Source organism: Gouania willdenowi, chromosome 19 (assembly GCF_900634775.1).
Source record: "Gouania willdenowi chromosome 19, fGouWil2.1, whole genome shotgun sequence".
Classification (NCBI taxonomy): domain Eukaryota; kingdom Metazoa; phylum Chordata; class Actinopteri; order Blenniiformes; family Gobiesocidae; genus Gouania; species Gouania willdenowi.
The window spans coordinates 22,952,758-22,969,178 of NC_041062.1; the positions used below are offsets into that span (position 1 = coordinate 22,952,758).

Consider the following 16,421-nt stretch of genomic DNA (forward strand, 5'->3'; position numbering starts at 1 on the left):
GTCTACTCGAAGCATGTTGCAGCTAGCACTGTCCTAGTGTCTGTGCCAGCTGTGAGTGCTAGCTGCTGCATGTTTAGCATTGTGGTGCTAGCTGAGGCTAGAAGAGCTCTAGTGATCAGCAAACTCTTTCTTGCACAATTTTGCACACAACTGGGCTTTTTTATCTATCCGGTGTGTTTTTATTTAAACTAAAATTAATGCCCACAAATGGTTTCTCCTGTTGTAGCCGGTGCATCAGTATTATGGGTATACCGAGAACTCGTGAAATTAAAAAGGTTCCGTGCTGATTTTTTAAAGCTCGAGCCCTATTCCTAACCATATTCCTTTTTTAAAGACAATGTTTCTTCAGTCTGTCCAGTTGTCAGTAATGTGTTGAACACTTTAGATGTTTCCTGTGTTCAATGCTTACCAATAATCAGACCTTTCTGAAAGAGTCCTTAACCAATGAGAAGCTATTCACTGCATCAGTTAAGCTTAAAGAACTTGTTTCCAGCCACCTAATTACTTCGTTAAATCTATAATTATAATGATAATAATAAATGCAATGCATTTTTAGGGATAGTTTGCAGGCGTTTTAGTTTGGAACCAATCATCAATTCCATTTATAGTTTATATTTGCATGTGTTGCAAAGTGTTTCTAGAGATTTGTCTGATGAATCCTGATGATCATCTTTGCCGTTTCCTCGATAAAGACACATTCCATCATCTCTGCTTGAATGCAGGGAGTTCAGTCAGTCTTACTGTTAATCTTTAATTTCCTTCTCTTCTTTTCAGCCATGGCCGATAACAGGAGGTCAGAATCTGGCACCTGATCCTCCTCAGAGAGACCTCCTGCTCACAGGGTCAGTGAAGCCTCTCTTCAGGCCTGAGTTTGATATTTAAATGCTGGTTGATCCACTCTGAAACCCTGCTGTGTTTTGTTTGTTCCTGCAGGCATGAGGATGGAATTGTAAATTTCTGGGATGCATCAGGAGTGTGTCTGTATCCCATGTACAAGCTGAGCACGGCTGGAGTGTTCCACACAGACTCTGACCTCAATGACAACATGAACCAGGGAACTGAAGGAGAGTGGCCACCGTTTAGAAAGGTGATGTCCTAGACACAATGGGATCTTCACGTAAATCACTGGCAGTGTGCCAAGAGTTAGTAGATCGTTCCCAGCATAACAGCAGCTGTTTACAAAACAAACAGATACACATAATAGAAGAAAGATTTACAGATTGAGATTTTAACAATGAGTCTTTTTAATGCTTATCTGTTGTGGCCTTGTTTATAAGTAATTGGTAACGAACTGTAATTCAAGTACCAATACAAAAAACAAGTGGTATATTCATCAAACTGTCAAATTACATTTTTCAAAAAAAGTTTAACTTTTGCTCCAACAACAGTTTCTAAAGTGTAAGTCCACCCTAAAACCACTTTTTTTCTTCTGAATTCATATATGATTAGGTATGAAGTAATGTAGTTTATTGATCCTAGTCCCACTCTTCAGATTTTAGTTGAGGTATTTACATTTGGTGTTTTTAGTTGTAAAATATCAGAATGACTGCCCTCTGTGGGTTAAACAGTTGCTACTGCAAGTTAATTTTGCCATTGGCTGAGATTAGATCAGTGACGTCTTTTTGTATCAGTGACATTACTAACCGCCACTGTTGGCCCTGCCCCTCCTTTCAAAGATGGGAGGAGGGACTGGTTTCTTCCTCTCACAGCCCTCAATGTGCATTGATTTACAGCTATATGTAAAAATGTGCAGGGCGGGAATTTCCCCCGAGTAGCAGGTCATCAATAACCTGGGGGTGTGCTTACACCTTAAAGAGTAGCTAACAGAAAACAGCTTTCTGCTGACCTGCCACTAGGGGGGAAATTAATAAAATGTCTTGATTATGGGCATTACTGCTGTAGCAGTAAGACATTTCCACTCAGGCAGCCAACAGCGCTGTGCGCAGAGACAGACGGTAATACACAAAATGATGTCTGTACACACGCACACACACAGTGAGTTCACAGCTGAGATGTGTCACTACAACCACAGACACACAATTACGACGTGAAGTTCACACACAGCCCTGCTCTCCCACCACCTCACGCACATCGCAATAATACATACACACATGTCCGCGCGCACACAGAGACAGATGGGAATACACACATGATGCGTCTGTACACACACACACACACATAGCTTGATGAACCCTCTGAGTAGCACATAATCTGTTCTTTATAGCAGCAGGGTAAACATCACTGCTACAGTGGGCTGCTTCACGCGGAACACAGTGGATTTCCTCATTGAGGCTGGCAATCAATGCTCACTGAGGGCTGTGATTGGAGGAAACCTTCTGCCCTCCTCGAGGCCAGCAGTGAAAGTTGATGACGCAGGGGAATCCAAAGAATCCGTCTCAGCTAATAGCAAATTAATTTGAAATAGCAGCCTTCAACCCTTAGAGGCCAGTAACGCTGACATTTTATAACTAAATACGCAAAATTAAAATACTTTTACTAAAATGTGAAGAGTGGGACTAAGATTAATAAACAGCACTACTTAAAACCCAAATACATATGAATTCATCAGAAAACAGTTGATTTTGGGTTTAGTTACTCTTTAAGTTCTTAAGTTGTTTTTTTTTTTTTTTAAAGTACCCACATACATCTATAAAATTGCCTATTATGTTTTATAAAACTAAAATGTAATTAACTTCCAGTCAAATTGCTTTGAGGAGTGAGGTAGTTCACATGCTATGTATGTGTTAGAGCAATTAAAAAAAATGATTTGGACATTTTTTCAATATGATAATTGTGCTGTGATATATTGTGATATATCGCAGGATCCATTTTTTTTTTTACACCCTTAATATATATTTGTTTTTAGTGTTTGGTCACATCTGAAAGTGTGTTTGAAATTGTCTCCAGGTGGGCTGTTTCGATCCCTACAGTGATGACCCGCGGCTCGGCATCCAGAAGATCCACCTTTGTAAATACAGTGGCTACCTGACCGTGGCCGGCACCGCGGGGCAGGTGACTTGACACTCCACTCACTCAGTCCTACCGGCAATGTTGAGCTAGAATGAGTCATGTTGGATCAACATGGACATTATGGCCCTGATTACAATTAGAGAACTATCAACACACTGTGAAAGTTTTGTAAAAAAAATGCCCACACTCTAACCAGAGATGGGCAACTTTGATCACAGCAGGGCCACAAAAATGTGAACGTCTGATCCAAGTCCCACAATATGGGAATTCATTTCAGCATTTATAGAATGACCAATCTGATCATTTTTGTTATTGAATGTGTGTTTGTCATTTTGTGTATTTTTGTTGTTGTGTGTATGAAATAGATTTACTAATTTTGTGTGTTTCTGGTATTTTGTGTATATTTGTTGTTGCTGTTTGTGTGTTCTTCGTATCTTTTTATAGACCTTTACTTGATCTTTTTGTTTATTTTTATTTAGTTTTTTCCTTTTCTTATCCCCCGCCACAAAGTGTAAAGGGGGTATGGGTTTGAGCTCTGTCCGTCCATCCGTCCGAGTTAAATGGGACAGTTTTTTCAGAAATCGTTTAAGATAGGATAACCAAATCCGGTGTGTGGCTTTAGGGTATCAATACCTTGATGGAGTTCTAAAGTGAGAAGTGCGCAATAATGTTTTCTGGAGTTACTGACCGTGTGTTGTTTTTTTTTACTTTGTTCGAGGTATCTTCAAAGGAGACAGCTTACCTTAGAAACCATTTAAGATAGTTGGTAATTTTATATTTTGATGTGATAATATTTTCTTATGTATACATCTAAGTTCTTAGATTTAGGACATTGTGTTATAATGAGAACCTATCTGGCGGGGGATATTGATGACTGTCTTCTTGTTTTTGTATATTTTGTAGTCATCTTGTAACTTCTTGTCATTTTGTGTGTTGTTGGTATCCTTTTAAAAATCTGTTTCATTTAGTGTTTTTGTTAATGTTTCTTTTTGTCATTGTTTTGTATATGTTATTTTTGTAGTCATCGTGTGTAACTGTTATTTAGTGTGTTTTCTGAGTCATTTTGTGCATTTACTTTTGAAAGCCGTTGAACTACAGCCATCCTGTTTCAGTTGGTTTCAAATATGGTTTGATGTTGAGAGAAGAAAATGGTCCAAACTGTTGGTGGAAATTAGAGCTGAAGGCGTCACAGATGAGTGACTCAAGTGCTTCAATGTTTATGGCAGCACAGATGTACTGATGATTCTGCTGCTTTTCAAACTAAATTGAACCCGTTGGACTGCTGTTTTTACGTCATTGATAAAGAATTGGTTGAAGTAACTTCCACATTTTTTTTGAATGAGTGAATGATCTCAGAGGCATTGACTTCCTGGGTGCATGTGTCTGCAGATCCTGGTGCTGGAGCTCAATGATGAAGCAGCAGAGCAGACGGTGGAGGCTAAAGTTGTGGATTTGTTGCAGGGCCAAGAAGGATTCCGCTGGAAGGTAAGTCCAAGTCTCTGCTGTGATCTTTTTTTTAGGATTTGAGGCACTGACATCAGGCTAGTTTCTCCTCTCTGACCCACGCTAAAACGTGTGCACAAGAGATACAAATGGAGCAGAAAATCTATCAGGCACACATGGTTACATAAAATGAATGATGAATAAAATCCAGCTAATTGCCGATTATTACTTACTACCAGGGGTGTAAGCACGGATCTCGCCGGCGCTGTTGAGCGTAGGGGCCCCGACGTTGTAATTTTGCTCCCCTACGGAGCAATGGCGCCCCCTACTGTCAGTTTTCAGCAACGTAAGGGGGATTTTTTGGTGTTTTTTCCTTTTTAATTGGTACCGTCATAATTGTTGCATCAGCCGCACCATCAGTTTAATACAATTTAAACCCCAGAAGTGTTTAAGTGGTGGCTCAATGTTTCCTTTATAACCTCCATTAGCCTAGGAAACACTGATGCATCTTTTACCAAAGGAGACAACATAATGCTGACAAACAATTCTTTGCGCCAACAACATTTAAAGTGACACGCACACCCGAGCGCTGACAAGTAATGGAGATCATGTAAGTTACCAATGCAATAATATGCCTTGAACAACTTTAAATAAATAATCTAAAACCCATATCTTATATGCAGACATATCAGATTATAACTGACATGAAACAGACACTCTGTAGTTCAATGAAAAAAGATCAGAGACATTTTTAGCCACATTTATTCAACATAATTCATATTTCTGAGTTGAAGGTAAGTATGAGCAACCATTCTCAATGTGATGTTCTTTTAGTTTGACTTTTGTTCCTCGTAGCCTCTTTTCCTTTGATTTACATTCAAACCTTGTGATTTTTGAGATTATATCAGGGGAAAGTGTTATAAATGTGCTTTTAGTCGTTCATTTTCGGAAATTTGTAGTTTTTTCACCACAGCAGACGTCACGAACCTTCAGCTTCATCGGATATTACGTCACCTAGTGGAAGTGTGTCTGATTGTCAAAACAAATGTGATGGCCTGTTCCTTACTCTTCTCCTAACACCTTTCCTTAACCCTGTGACTTCATCCACGGGGTTATGGAAAAGTGGATAGAAAAGGAGATAGGAGGGACTATTTGGATGCAGCCATAGTCTTCATTCTGGTCTGACAGGTTTTGGCCATGTTCTCTCGGGCCGGGTCTTTGTTTTCGGCCCGATTAAATGTGTGCATCACGTGTGTGTGTACGTGGTTCGAGCTTATTTCTGATCTTTTCTAGCACGGGTTCGGGCACTACGTGGCAAATCAGGTGATATGTTGAGAGAAAGACGCACAAATGGATGCTGACTCACCTCGGATCATTCATGCGCACGCACGGGTCTTCTTTTATTAGTCTAATTAAAGCTCTTCTCCCGCCGCTGCTCTTGGCTCAGCAGAGTACGATGTCTAAACAAACATCACTAAAACAGTCACAGCATCCCTGATTGTTTAAGCAGAGTATTGAAGCACATATTGTGCTCTATCCATTTGAATCCCCTCTCATTATGTTTTATTATTATTATTACTCACCTTAGTTACAAACGTTGCTAACGTTGACACCTGCTGGTCAATATTTACGGGGTGTTTTTTTTTGTCGTTTTTAAAAGTCTGCAGGAGTGCAGTCACTCCTGTAGATTCTACGCAGCTTTCAGCTTATTCTGAGTCCATGACTACCTGTCAACATTGAGCTGCTCTGCAAAGCTCCTTTTAAGACAATTTTATAAAAGAAGTCATGAACGGTATCATTGCAGTTCAAACAAACCTGACGTTGCACACCTTTGAACCAAGCAGCAGCCATGTTGAAAGTCTCAGATCAATCTGAGCCTGATTCACAGATATATTTGATGAACAGACACACAGACAGAGGTTCCTTGCTTTTATAGATATAGATATCCTCACATCTCTATGTATTACTGTGAATTACTGCCCAGCAAAGCTTGTGTCCTGTCCCAGAGGAGACGGGACAGAGTTGTGATGAAGTCACCATTGTGGTGTTCTTTCTGTGAATGCACTCATCTTTGTTTCGCTTCTTTGTTTTCAACAGGGCCATACTCGGCTAGATGTGCGTGAGGAGCCCGTGCTCTTTCCTGCTGGCTTCCAGCCCTTTGCTCTGGTCCAATGTCAGCCCCCGGCTGTGGTAACCGCCCTCACGCTGCACTCGGAGTGGAAGCTCGTAGCTTTTGGTACCAGCCATGGTTTCGGATTGTATGACTACCAGCAAAGGAACAATGTCCTCATCAAGTAAGCAAACATTCTTAAAGAAGATTTTGTTTTATTCTTCAGTGAATGATTCTCTCTTTGAGCTCAAAACACCCACTCCACCTTTAGACTGTATGTATTGATTTATTTGACAGGGACAATGCAGTCAAATATAGTTGTAAGCTTGCAGCTCATTTGATGCATATAGAGTTGATAGCTACTACTAATTCTGGGTGGGCTCTTCCACAACATTGCGTTACAATATAAAATATACAACAATTAAAAAGACTATTATTGTTTATATGATATGAAACATTCACTCTCTGTACACACTATTTACTGATAAGTACAGCTTTGTTTTTTCTTTAGCCCTAGACACTACACTACACTCCAGCGTCACTCACTACACACCAATGTTTGAAATAACGGCGTTAGGTAACGGCGTTTGTTTTTCAGTAGCGGGGTAATTTAACTAATTACTTTTTACGCCGTTACAACACCGTTAACGTTACTGAACTTTAAATGCGGTGCGTTATATGCATTTATTGAACTGTTACCTGAAAGCACCCCTGGCTTCATACACAGCTGTAGTGAGGAGGTGGGTTAAAAACAAGGTGAGCGATTATGATTGGCTAAGGCAGCGTCATGTTTTATGGTTGCCAATGAGAGCCAGTGTTTTTACATAGCACACGCTAGGGCTAGGATAAACGATTATTTTTTAAACGATTAATCTAGCAATTTTTTTTTGATGCATCAATTAATCTAACGATTCATTTTTCCAATTTGATTCGATTACAGATTATTTCCCCATTAATTGACTAAAAGTAATTGATACATACACAAAAAAAAACATGAATTCCTTAACATTGCAATATATGTTTATTGCTCTTCAACTCTGATAAAATTCAAGTTAGAATAAAAGTATGAAATAATGCATTCAGAGTCAGAGGTAGCATTAAAATAAACTTTCCTTTTACCTTAAGAATTGTGTGTTTGTGTGTATGTCCACTTGTCGGCGTCTGGAGCAGATTGATTATAAGCTGTATGCCGTTGTGAAGGATTGGCAAAATAAACGTTATAGTCCATATTGACAGGTGGAGGTGGGGTGCACACACACATGCTCGTTTTGTGTCCTGAAACGGACAGAAGTGTCCGCTGCGAAAGTAAACGGGAGTGCATCGCTCTGCTGTATGACTCTCGTTTTTAACAGGCTCATACTCGTGAGTGTTTCTGTCCTTTAGGAAGTTTCAGGGAAAAATAAAAGATCAGACTGCAAAGGAAAAACTCCAATAGATGCCTATGTGTACAGCAAACATACATTGTGTTTAATTTACAAATTAGGACGGACTACGAGGGTATCACAGTGGTATGTAAATGTGTTCTTTCAATGCGTGTGTGCTGTTGCTGCTGCAGCTGAAGTCACGGCCGGTGTTTCCTCCTTGTCGCATCGATGCTCTGCTGTTCGGTCACACCTGGGATAAAGGACGATGGTTAAGGGGACCAGCTACCTTCGACAAATGAGTGCATGTTTTCACTCCCCTGCACTTTTGAAACTCGGAGGAGCCACTATTTTCCGACGGTGCCATCTTTGTTTTCGTCAGGCGCATCGGCGCGCACATTTTGCGTCATCGATTATGCCGACTCGTTGTTCCGACCCTAGCACACGCGCACACACACAACCTCTACCCTGTCTTTCTCTGTCTCTGTTTGTATGTCTCTGTTGAAAACAAAACGCCCGCTATATGTGGACATTTTGATTGGACAATGGCCTCTTTCTCAACCAATAGGAAAAAGCTATAATGTGACGTTTCAGCGTTGTTCTTTCTTGCTGCGCAGCACTTTCGTTTTAGAAGCGCTCTGCAGTGTCTACAGCTCAAGAAAATGTCACAGAAAAACACGCGCACATTTTCCCTCATAACTTTAATTCTATTTGGCCTATCAAACGACAACAAAAATGACTCAAAATACACAAAACAAAATATTTATACACAAAAAACAACAGAAATCCAAAAAACAACAAAATGACTCCAGAATCACACTACGTCAGGCAACAAAAAACAATAATTATACAAAAAATGCACAAATGACGTAAAACAAAAAACTAAACAATATTTATACAGAAAGTACACAAAACGACAACAAAAGGGCACAGAAATATACAAAAAGGCTCCAAAAACACACAAAATGACTCCAAAATACATTAATTACAGAAAAATACACCAAATGACAACAAAAATATGAAAATGACTCAAAATACACTAAATTAAATATTTATACACTAAAATGACAACAGAAATGCACAAAACTACACAAAAAAAAGCAAAAATACCCAAAATGACTCCAGAATCACACTACAATGGCAACAAAAAACAATAATTATACAAAAAATGCACAAAAAGACTACAGAAGGATACAAAAATATACATAATGCCTCCAAAAAACAACAAAAATAATATAAAAATGAGTTAAAAAAAAAACCCAACACATTCATCACATCATGTCTCATAGAATTAAACCAAAGAAATTGCACACGCTATTTTATTTTGCACCTACAAATATACCCCTTTATAATGCTACAGAGTATGTTGTTATTATTTTGCCCATAATTGGCAACTCTACTTAAGCACCCACTATATGAATACATACTTCCGACGTGCACTGTACTAGTCTTAGTAATCACGCAGTGACGTGCTGTCGTTAAGTGTTTGTTTGAATGTCTCCAAACTGCAGGTGCACATTAAACCCCACTGACCAGGTGGCTTTGGAGGGTCCCCTTTCCAGAGTGAAGAGCATAAAGAAGTCCCTGCGACAGTCCTTCAGGAGGATTCGACGCAGCAGAGTCTCTCTCAGGAAGCATCATGTCAATAACGCGGCTAAGGTAGCAGCTCATGCTCATGCACAGCTTCCACTTATTTCCACTGGTTTCCAGGTGAATCTATGGTATTGTCCACATGTCCGCTTTTACTCGGACATGTCCTCTTTTCACATCTAGTCCGTCCGGCCAGATTTTTAAAAACTCATGAAAATGTCCGGGTTTCCAAGGGACCCTAAACGCATCTCGGGAACATGTTAATTTAAATGACTATAACTCCGCTAATATTTGCTCTATCTGAGAAATTCCAGCAGTTTCTGAAAGCTAATGAATTGTTGCTTACAGCCATTGTCATTACAGTAATTTAACAAACATGTGACAGAATCCATAAAGATGGCTATTTGTTTTAATGAAATCATCAGACACGAGACAGAGAGAAGAGAAAGACTAAAGTCCAAGATGGATTGAAGGAGATTAAAAACCGGTGGACAGAATTTAGCAAGGAGACCCTCCTGGATGATAAAACCTCCATAAAAGTTCAAAGAGGGATTTGAAAAATAAGAAGCAACTGGGAGAAACCTAGAATGTAGGAAGTTGAGGGTAAAATAAATTCAATTTCAGGATGAATAAATGTTCTTTTGCTTTTCTGTAGCTAGTCTTTACTTGTGAACATACTTTTGTTAATGCTTTTTAAACCTTATGGACATTAACACGTTATTTATCTACTACTATATTGCATTTTGCAGTTACAAGGTAGATTCAAGAAATGTGGTCACCCTAATCTCTGGACACTGTTCCCCCCCCGCCCCCTCCCCCCTGCAGCTCCACGAGGCAAACGCTCGTCTGGAGGCTGAGCTGGCAGAGATGGAGCTCGCTCCTGTTCAGAGGAAAATCGAGGCTCGCTCTTCAGATGACTCTTTCACCGGCCTCGTCAGAACGCTTTACTTTGCTGACACCTTCCTCACAGACAGTGAGTGTTCACAACAGGCAGGGCGGGGCCGAATCCCAAACTACAAAGTGCTAATCATGTTCTCTTTCTTCACTCATAGGCTCACATAATACACCCTCCCTATGGGCAGGGACCAATGGTGGCTGTGTCTTTGCATACATGCTTCGCCTCCCCCCTGCTGAGCACAGAGCTGAGGAACCGGTCACTGCACACCAAGGTATGGAACCAGTTTAGACACATTCTCCTGTGGACTGTCCTCTCACATGGTGTGTCCTTGTGTTGCAGCTAAGGAGATCCAGCTAATGCACCGAGCCCCCGTTGTTGGCATTGTGGTGCTGGACGGCCACGGGGCGCCACTCCCTGAGCCCCTGGAGGTAGCCCATGACCTGGCTCGCTCCCCTGACATGCACGGGTCACATCACCTGCTGGTCATCTCCGAGGAACAGTTCAAGGTCATTTTTTTTATTTTAGTCAGAGAGACAGGGTTAAAAATTACGGTGGCCGGTAGATTTGCAAATAGAAAAACATGAAGGTAGCTGAGGACCATCACTTTTGTGCATTTGTTTTTTAATCTTTTTTTTTTGTTTTTTTACCATTTATTTGGGAACTCATGAATGTCAGAATTTAAATGTGTGAATGGATATGTGCTGTGTTTTATTGGTTCTGTGTTTTATTGTTGCTGCACTGGCACTCTCTCTGTAAATGAAGTTTTTAACGGATGAATAAAGTATGTTTGAATTTGAAACAAAAAAACACAAATGCAAATGAGAAAAACACGAATGCAAACGAGAAAAATACGAATGCAAAAGCTACAAAAAGCATGGAAGCGTCACTACAACGGATGTTGAAAGACTTCAACTGTTATGGTTTTCTGTGTTCCGATGGCAAAAAGTTCCAAAAAGTTAGTAAAACAATGTTTTCTGTTTTTAAAACTTCAGCTAGGATAAATTTAGCTTCGTATAGGTTTCACCTTGTGTTAGAATATTAACTGTGTTTTCTTATGTTGTTTTTTAGAATCACTTGAGCATCATATCATGTGGATAATCTTAGCTATTGAAATGCATAATCTGAACTGAACTCAGTGTGGTGTTTTGCCTTTTGCTATCGTTTTTTTTCAATTTGCATTCATGTTTTTGTATTTGCGAGTCGTCTGACACCGACCGGCCACCGTAAAAAACAGAGAGAAATGTATTATTTGAATTATACGTTAATGCAGGTTTTGGTTTTTGCGATCAGAATCAAACCAATGCACGCATCTTCCTCCTCGGAATCACAAAAGTATCGTCCATCTTCCTGTATACGAGCAGGCAGGAGACTTTTTCTCCTGCCTGCTCGTATACAGGGTAGTGTCGCCGATTCGTCCAATACCAAAACTATGAATTAGTTAATTAGTTTGAGTTTAGGACAGAATTTAGGCAAAGTTTATAGGTCAACTTTTTAAGTAAGAACAGTAACGACACTTGTTCATTTTCAGCTGTACGAAACTGCATGTTTACCATTTTTATATGTAAAAAGTAAAAGTTCACATGCAGCTCTGTGTCTGTGTTGAGGTTTACATGATTATTCAATATTAAATCGTAATTAAGTTATTTTACTGAGGACAATTTTTAAAAAGTAAAATGGAAAATGGATTTCTGTAACCAAAGAATAATTAGGACAAGACTGTTTTTTCCTAATTTTCCACAGTATTCCCAAAAAAAGAAGCTTGTATATTCTTAATGAATAACCAGCTTTTTGTTTTTATTTTAAATTAGGATTAAAATGTGGTTCTCATGGGATTCATCATCGTTTGTTGGCCAGTTTGGAAAGGTTGTTTTTTTTTTCTGTCTATGCTTTGGAGTTTCACTTTATTGAATTGTGTTTGTGCCGTCAGTCATAAAGCCTTGGCATGGATGCTGAGGAATGTAGCATTAGCTTGATTAGCTGTATGTAGCCAGTGTTGTGACTGTGTACTTCCCACACTGTACAGGTTTTCACGCTGCCAAAGGTGAGCGCTAAGATGAAGCTGAAGCTCACCGCCATCGATGGGTCCCGGGTAAGAAGAGTAGGTGTGGCCTGGTTCGGCAGCAGCCGCACAGAGGACTACGGCGAGAGTGGCTTGGTGGTCCTGACTAATCAGGGAGACCTTCACATTGTGTCACTGCCTCACATTAAGATGCAGGTCCACTACCCCTGCATCCGCCGAGAGGACGTCAGCGGCATCGCGTCCTGCGTTTTCACCAAATACGGGCAGGGTAAGGAAGCCAGCAAACGCTCTTCATGATGCTAGTTGAAGTATGTCGGAACTTTTTTTGGTTCTTCATCGACTGTTAGAATTCATTCAGTCCAACGAGGTCAAAGCAGAAGACAGCCAGTCCAGGGGCCTCATGAACAAAGACTTGCACAGAAAAATGGTGTAAAAAAGCGTACGTCTCAACATATGTCCCCTCCCTATCTATGCCCACATTTACATATGTAAATCATATTTAAATGAGATCGGCACCAGGATTCCACTTAACGTGATCAGAAAAAGCTACGCTCTTACCACCAGTAACACAGAAAAAAGAGATTTTTCAAATTATTAGAACGACAGTATCATGTAAGACGACGATGACTCAACAGTGAAGATACTTGAACTAATATAAACATTAATATCGACGCAGTTCTCTGAATGTTTGACTGTGGGTGTGTTAAGAACTGGGAAAATGATTAAGGAAGAGACGGAAAATGCTATATACTACTACTAATAATTATAATAATAATAATCATCGTCAGGCTTAATGTTTGTTTCTGTCCTTCATGAGCATCAAACAGGCTGTGAATGTGTAACTGATAAATGTCACGCACCTGTCGGTTGCGGTGATCAGTGTGTGTGTGTGTGTGTGAGTGTGTGGCTGTTAATGATGCTGAACTGAAAGTGTTCAGACGTGTCTGTTACTCGGAGGTCAGCTGACCACCTGCCGTAGAGCTTTGACAGGTAGTGAACAACGTCTGACTGACATTTGACAGATAAAAAAAATATAACTGCAACTCGCAAAAAATATGTAAATGATACATGTCAACAGCAGCTCAGAGGTTCATGTGTGAATTATTGTATTATTTTGGTAGTGTGCCTCATAAATTCTTAGAATCTAAAACATCATCTATGTAGAAACGCCTAAGGCTGGGCGATATATCGAGTTTTTAAGAAATATTGATATATTTATTTAAGAGATATAAAATAGGACTATATTGTAATATCGATATAATTCACGTAACATTAAAAGTTTCTTCCGTAGAGCTGCCAGTATGCCATTTTCTCCTGTCTATCTTAACCCCGCCCGCCTCTCTCCCGCTCTGTCCCTGAGTGAAACTCAACACACACACGTGCTGACCAAACAAACCCCTCCCTTCACTCACCTCTGCAGCAACAGTGACAACATTGAGACCGAGTCGAACAAAGAGTTAATTAATAAAAAATTTAAAAAAGGAAAGGTTAAATAATTTGAATCGGTTTGGCTTCAGTGTCACTATGTGCGAGTGAATGAGTGAGTGTGTGTGCACTGTAGAGATCCGAGGTGTCCGCGGATCAATAACGTATAAACAGTGTTGGAAGTAACCAGTTATTTTTGTAATATATTACAGTAATATATTTCTTTTTGAAGTAACACAGTAGTGTAACTCATTACAAAAGTGAAAAGTGGAGACTTCCAGCGGTGCCATGTTTATGTAGGTCGCAAAAGTTTGAGCTCTGCTGACTAAACAATCAACCAAACGACATTTAAACAAAACTCTGCAAAAACATGCCTACTGACGCAACAAAGACAAATGCCTCCGACAGGCTGTCCAGATATCAATTGTAGGAGGATGAGTTATTAATTATGGATTATATAAATGAGAATATTAATTATGATTATTAATATTGCTTTTGCCAGGGTGCCACTGCTGTTAACAAGAGAATTATGTTTAAGTTCTTAGACTAAACCCATTAATTTGAAACCAGGGAAACGTGAATTCGAACAGCAATCTACACCATAATCACAGCCATGATAATCAGAGGAATCAAGAATGCCTTTTGTTACATAATTCAATCAAACAAACAATGTGATCATTATAATGAGATGCATTTCTAAAATGATAAAGTGGGATTATACGTAGATAAGTGAAATAGCTATTCTAAGGAACCAACTGGGCTAAATATTTGAATAAATGTAAGACACATATTAGAATAAAGAAATCAAAATTAAAAATGATGATAATGAGCTCATAAACAAAGAGGGGAAGACAGACAAGGGAAACGAACAACAGATATGACATGTATCAGTGGGTGAAGCATATTATAAGTGTGTGTAGTTATGGGAGTTTGTGTTTGTGTCAGGTCTGCGGGCCTCGGCTTTCGTACCTCGTAGGTAGTTCCGGTGAGATCTGGAGGCGTGAAGGCTGCGGTGTTCCGTGCTGTCAGCTGCAGGAACAGAGTTTGTTTGAGAGAGAATGTTGCAAGTTCTGCTCTCTATGAAGACCGTTGAGCTGAGCAAGTCGTGAACAACACCGGGTCCAAAGAATAGCCCTTTTCAGCCGGCTGGACGTTTATAGCCGCTGAAATGGAGAAATGGCACTTTGGCTCGATATCGTGGGCAGGTCTATCGTACCAGCTGTCACGTTCTCACGACTGGCTGTGACTCCAGTTTGCAGGATGGGTTCATCTGAACCAAACCAGCTGGTGGTTCCAAAAATCTAACTTGTAAAAGCTAAAAACTTGACTTTTGAAGTGACTGCCGCTAACTGAAGCTGACATCAGGATTGACCGGGCGCGCAGAACGATGATGCCCAAAGCCAAAGAAAATGACCATCCGCGATCCATTGTGGTTAAATTTACGAACTACACGGTGAAGGAACAGATCCTCCAACAAGCGTGGAAACAACGCACAGTGAAGATTGGTGGGAGGCTGATCTACTTTGATAATGATTAGATACTCACCTGAGCTGCAGAGGTAACGCGCCCAGGTCAGACACGTTGTTAAACAGCTGAAGGAGAAAAACATTAAAGCCAAATGCATGTATCCAGCTCAGCTGAGGATGATCGTGGGCTCAGAGGAAAAAACTTTCCAGACGGTGATGGACGCAGCGCCGGTACTCCGGGAACTGAAGATCCAGGTCTGTGTTGACGACCGGAGAGCTAGCTGGAACGAGAGCTAGTCAGGCACAGATGGGAGACGAAACGAGATGGACGGGAAGTCAACGTGTTTACCACGGAGGACTGCAGGCTCTTCACCCATCATCACCCCAGAGGCAGAGACTATACGTATAGATCACAGGTTCATGGGACTTACTCCTGACTAGATATGTTTCTGGTTTCAAAGGCTGATGTACATAGAATGTTAGAGAGCAAAATCGAACCCATAACCTTGTCGGATCATGGCCCTATTAAGATTAAAATAAAGTTGGGTCAAGAACAACAATTCAAATACTGGAGACTTAATGTCTCAATATTAAACAATCCCCTAATCCAACAGGAGTTACATGACAGACTAAACGAATATATGGTTATAAATGATAATGGAGAGGTTAGCCTGTCTACTTTATGGGATGGGGCCAATGCTATCATGAGGGGACATATAATCCAAATTACATCAAGATTAATAAAACAAAGGGAAGCCGGGGCACTTGCTCTGGAGACTGAAATTGTGAGGTTAGAAAAGGAACACAAAACATCGAGATGAAGGGATGTATTAGATCTACTAAAACGGGAGCGTCAAAAATTAGACGATCTAATCACGTATAAAGCTGAGGGAATGCTCCAGTTTATGAAAAGAAAATATTATGAAATGGGTGATAAAGCAAATAGATTATTAGCGTTTTAGTTAAGGAAAGCGCAATCAAAAATTAAACATTCTGATACAAATAGAATCACTTCCCTACCAAAAGAAATAGCAGAGGCGTTTACTATATAATATGAGAAACTTTATGAAAGTCAAGAATTAGTAGGGAAGAAGGAGAAAATAACAGAAATTCTGGATTTGGTCCAACTGAATAGATT

The 16,421-nt window shown here is 40.0% G+C and overlaps 1 protein-coding gene across 2 annotated transcripts in view; it reads left to right on the forward strand.

The window, feature by feature from the left end:
* The window catches only part of llgl2 (LLGL scribble cell polarity complex component 2), a 58,354-nt gene that overhangs the window by 32,154 nt on the left and 9,779 nt on the right, over window positions 1–16,421 (forward strand). For both annotated transcript variants that reach the window (XM_028475438.1, XM_028475439.1), the window contains exons 12-21: window positions 775–842; window positions 934–1,087; window positions 2,908–3,012; window positions 4,360–4,455; window positions 6,511–6,707; window positions 9,396–9,543; window positions 10,300–10,447; window positions 10,527–10,643; window positions 10,712–10,878; window positions 12,396–12,660. In XM_028475438.1, the coding sequence (XP_028331239.1) occupies window positions 775–842; window positions 934–1,087; window positions 2,908–3,012; window positions 4,360–4,455; window positions 6,511–6,707; window positions 9,396–9,543; window positions 10,300–10,447; window positions 10,527–10,643; window positions 10,712–10,878; window positions 12,396–12,660 (1,465 nt within the window). The remainder of the gene's footprint in view (window positions 1–774; window positions 843–933; window positions 1,088–2,907; window positions 3,013–4,359; window positions 4,456–6,510; window positions 6,708–9,395; window positions 9,544–10,299; window positions 10,448–10,526; window positions 10,644–10,711; window positions 10,879–12,395; window positions 12,661–16,421) is intronic.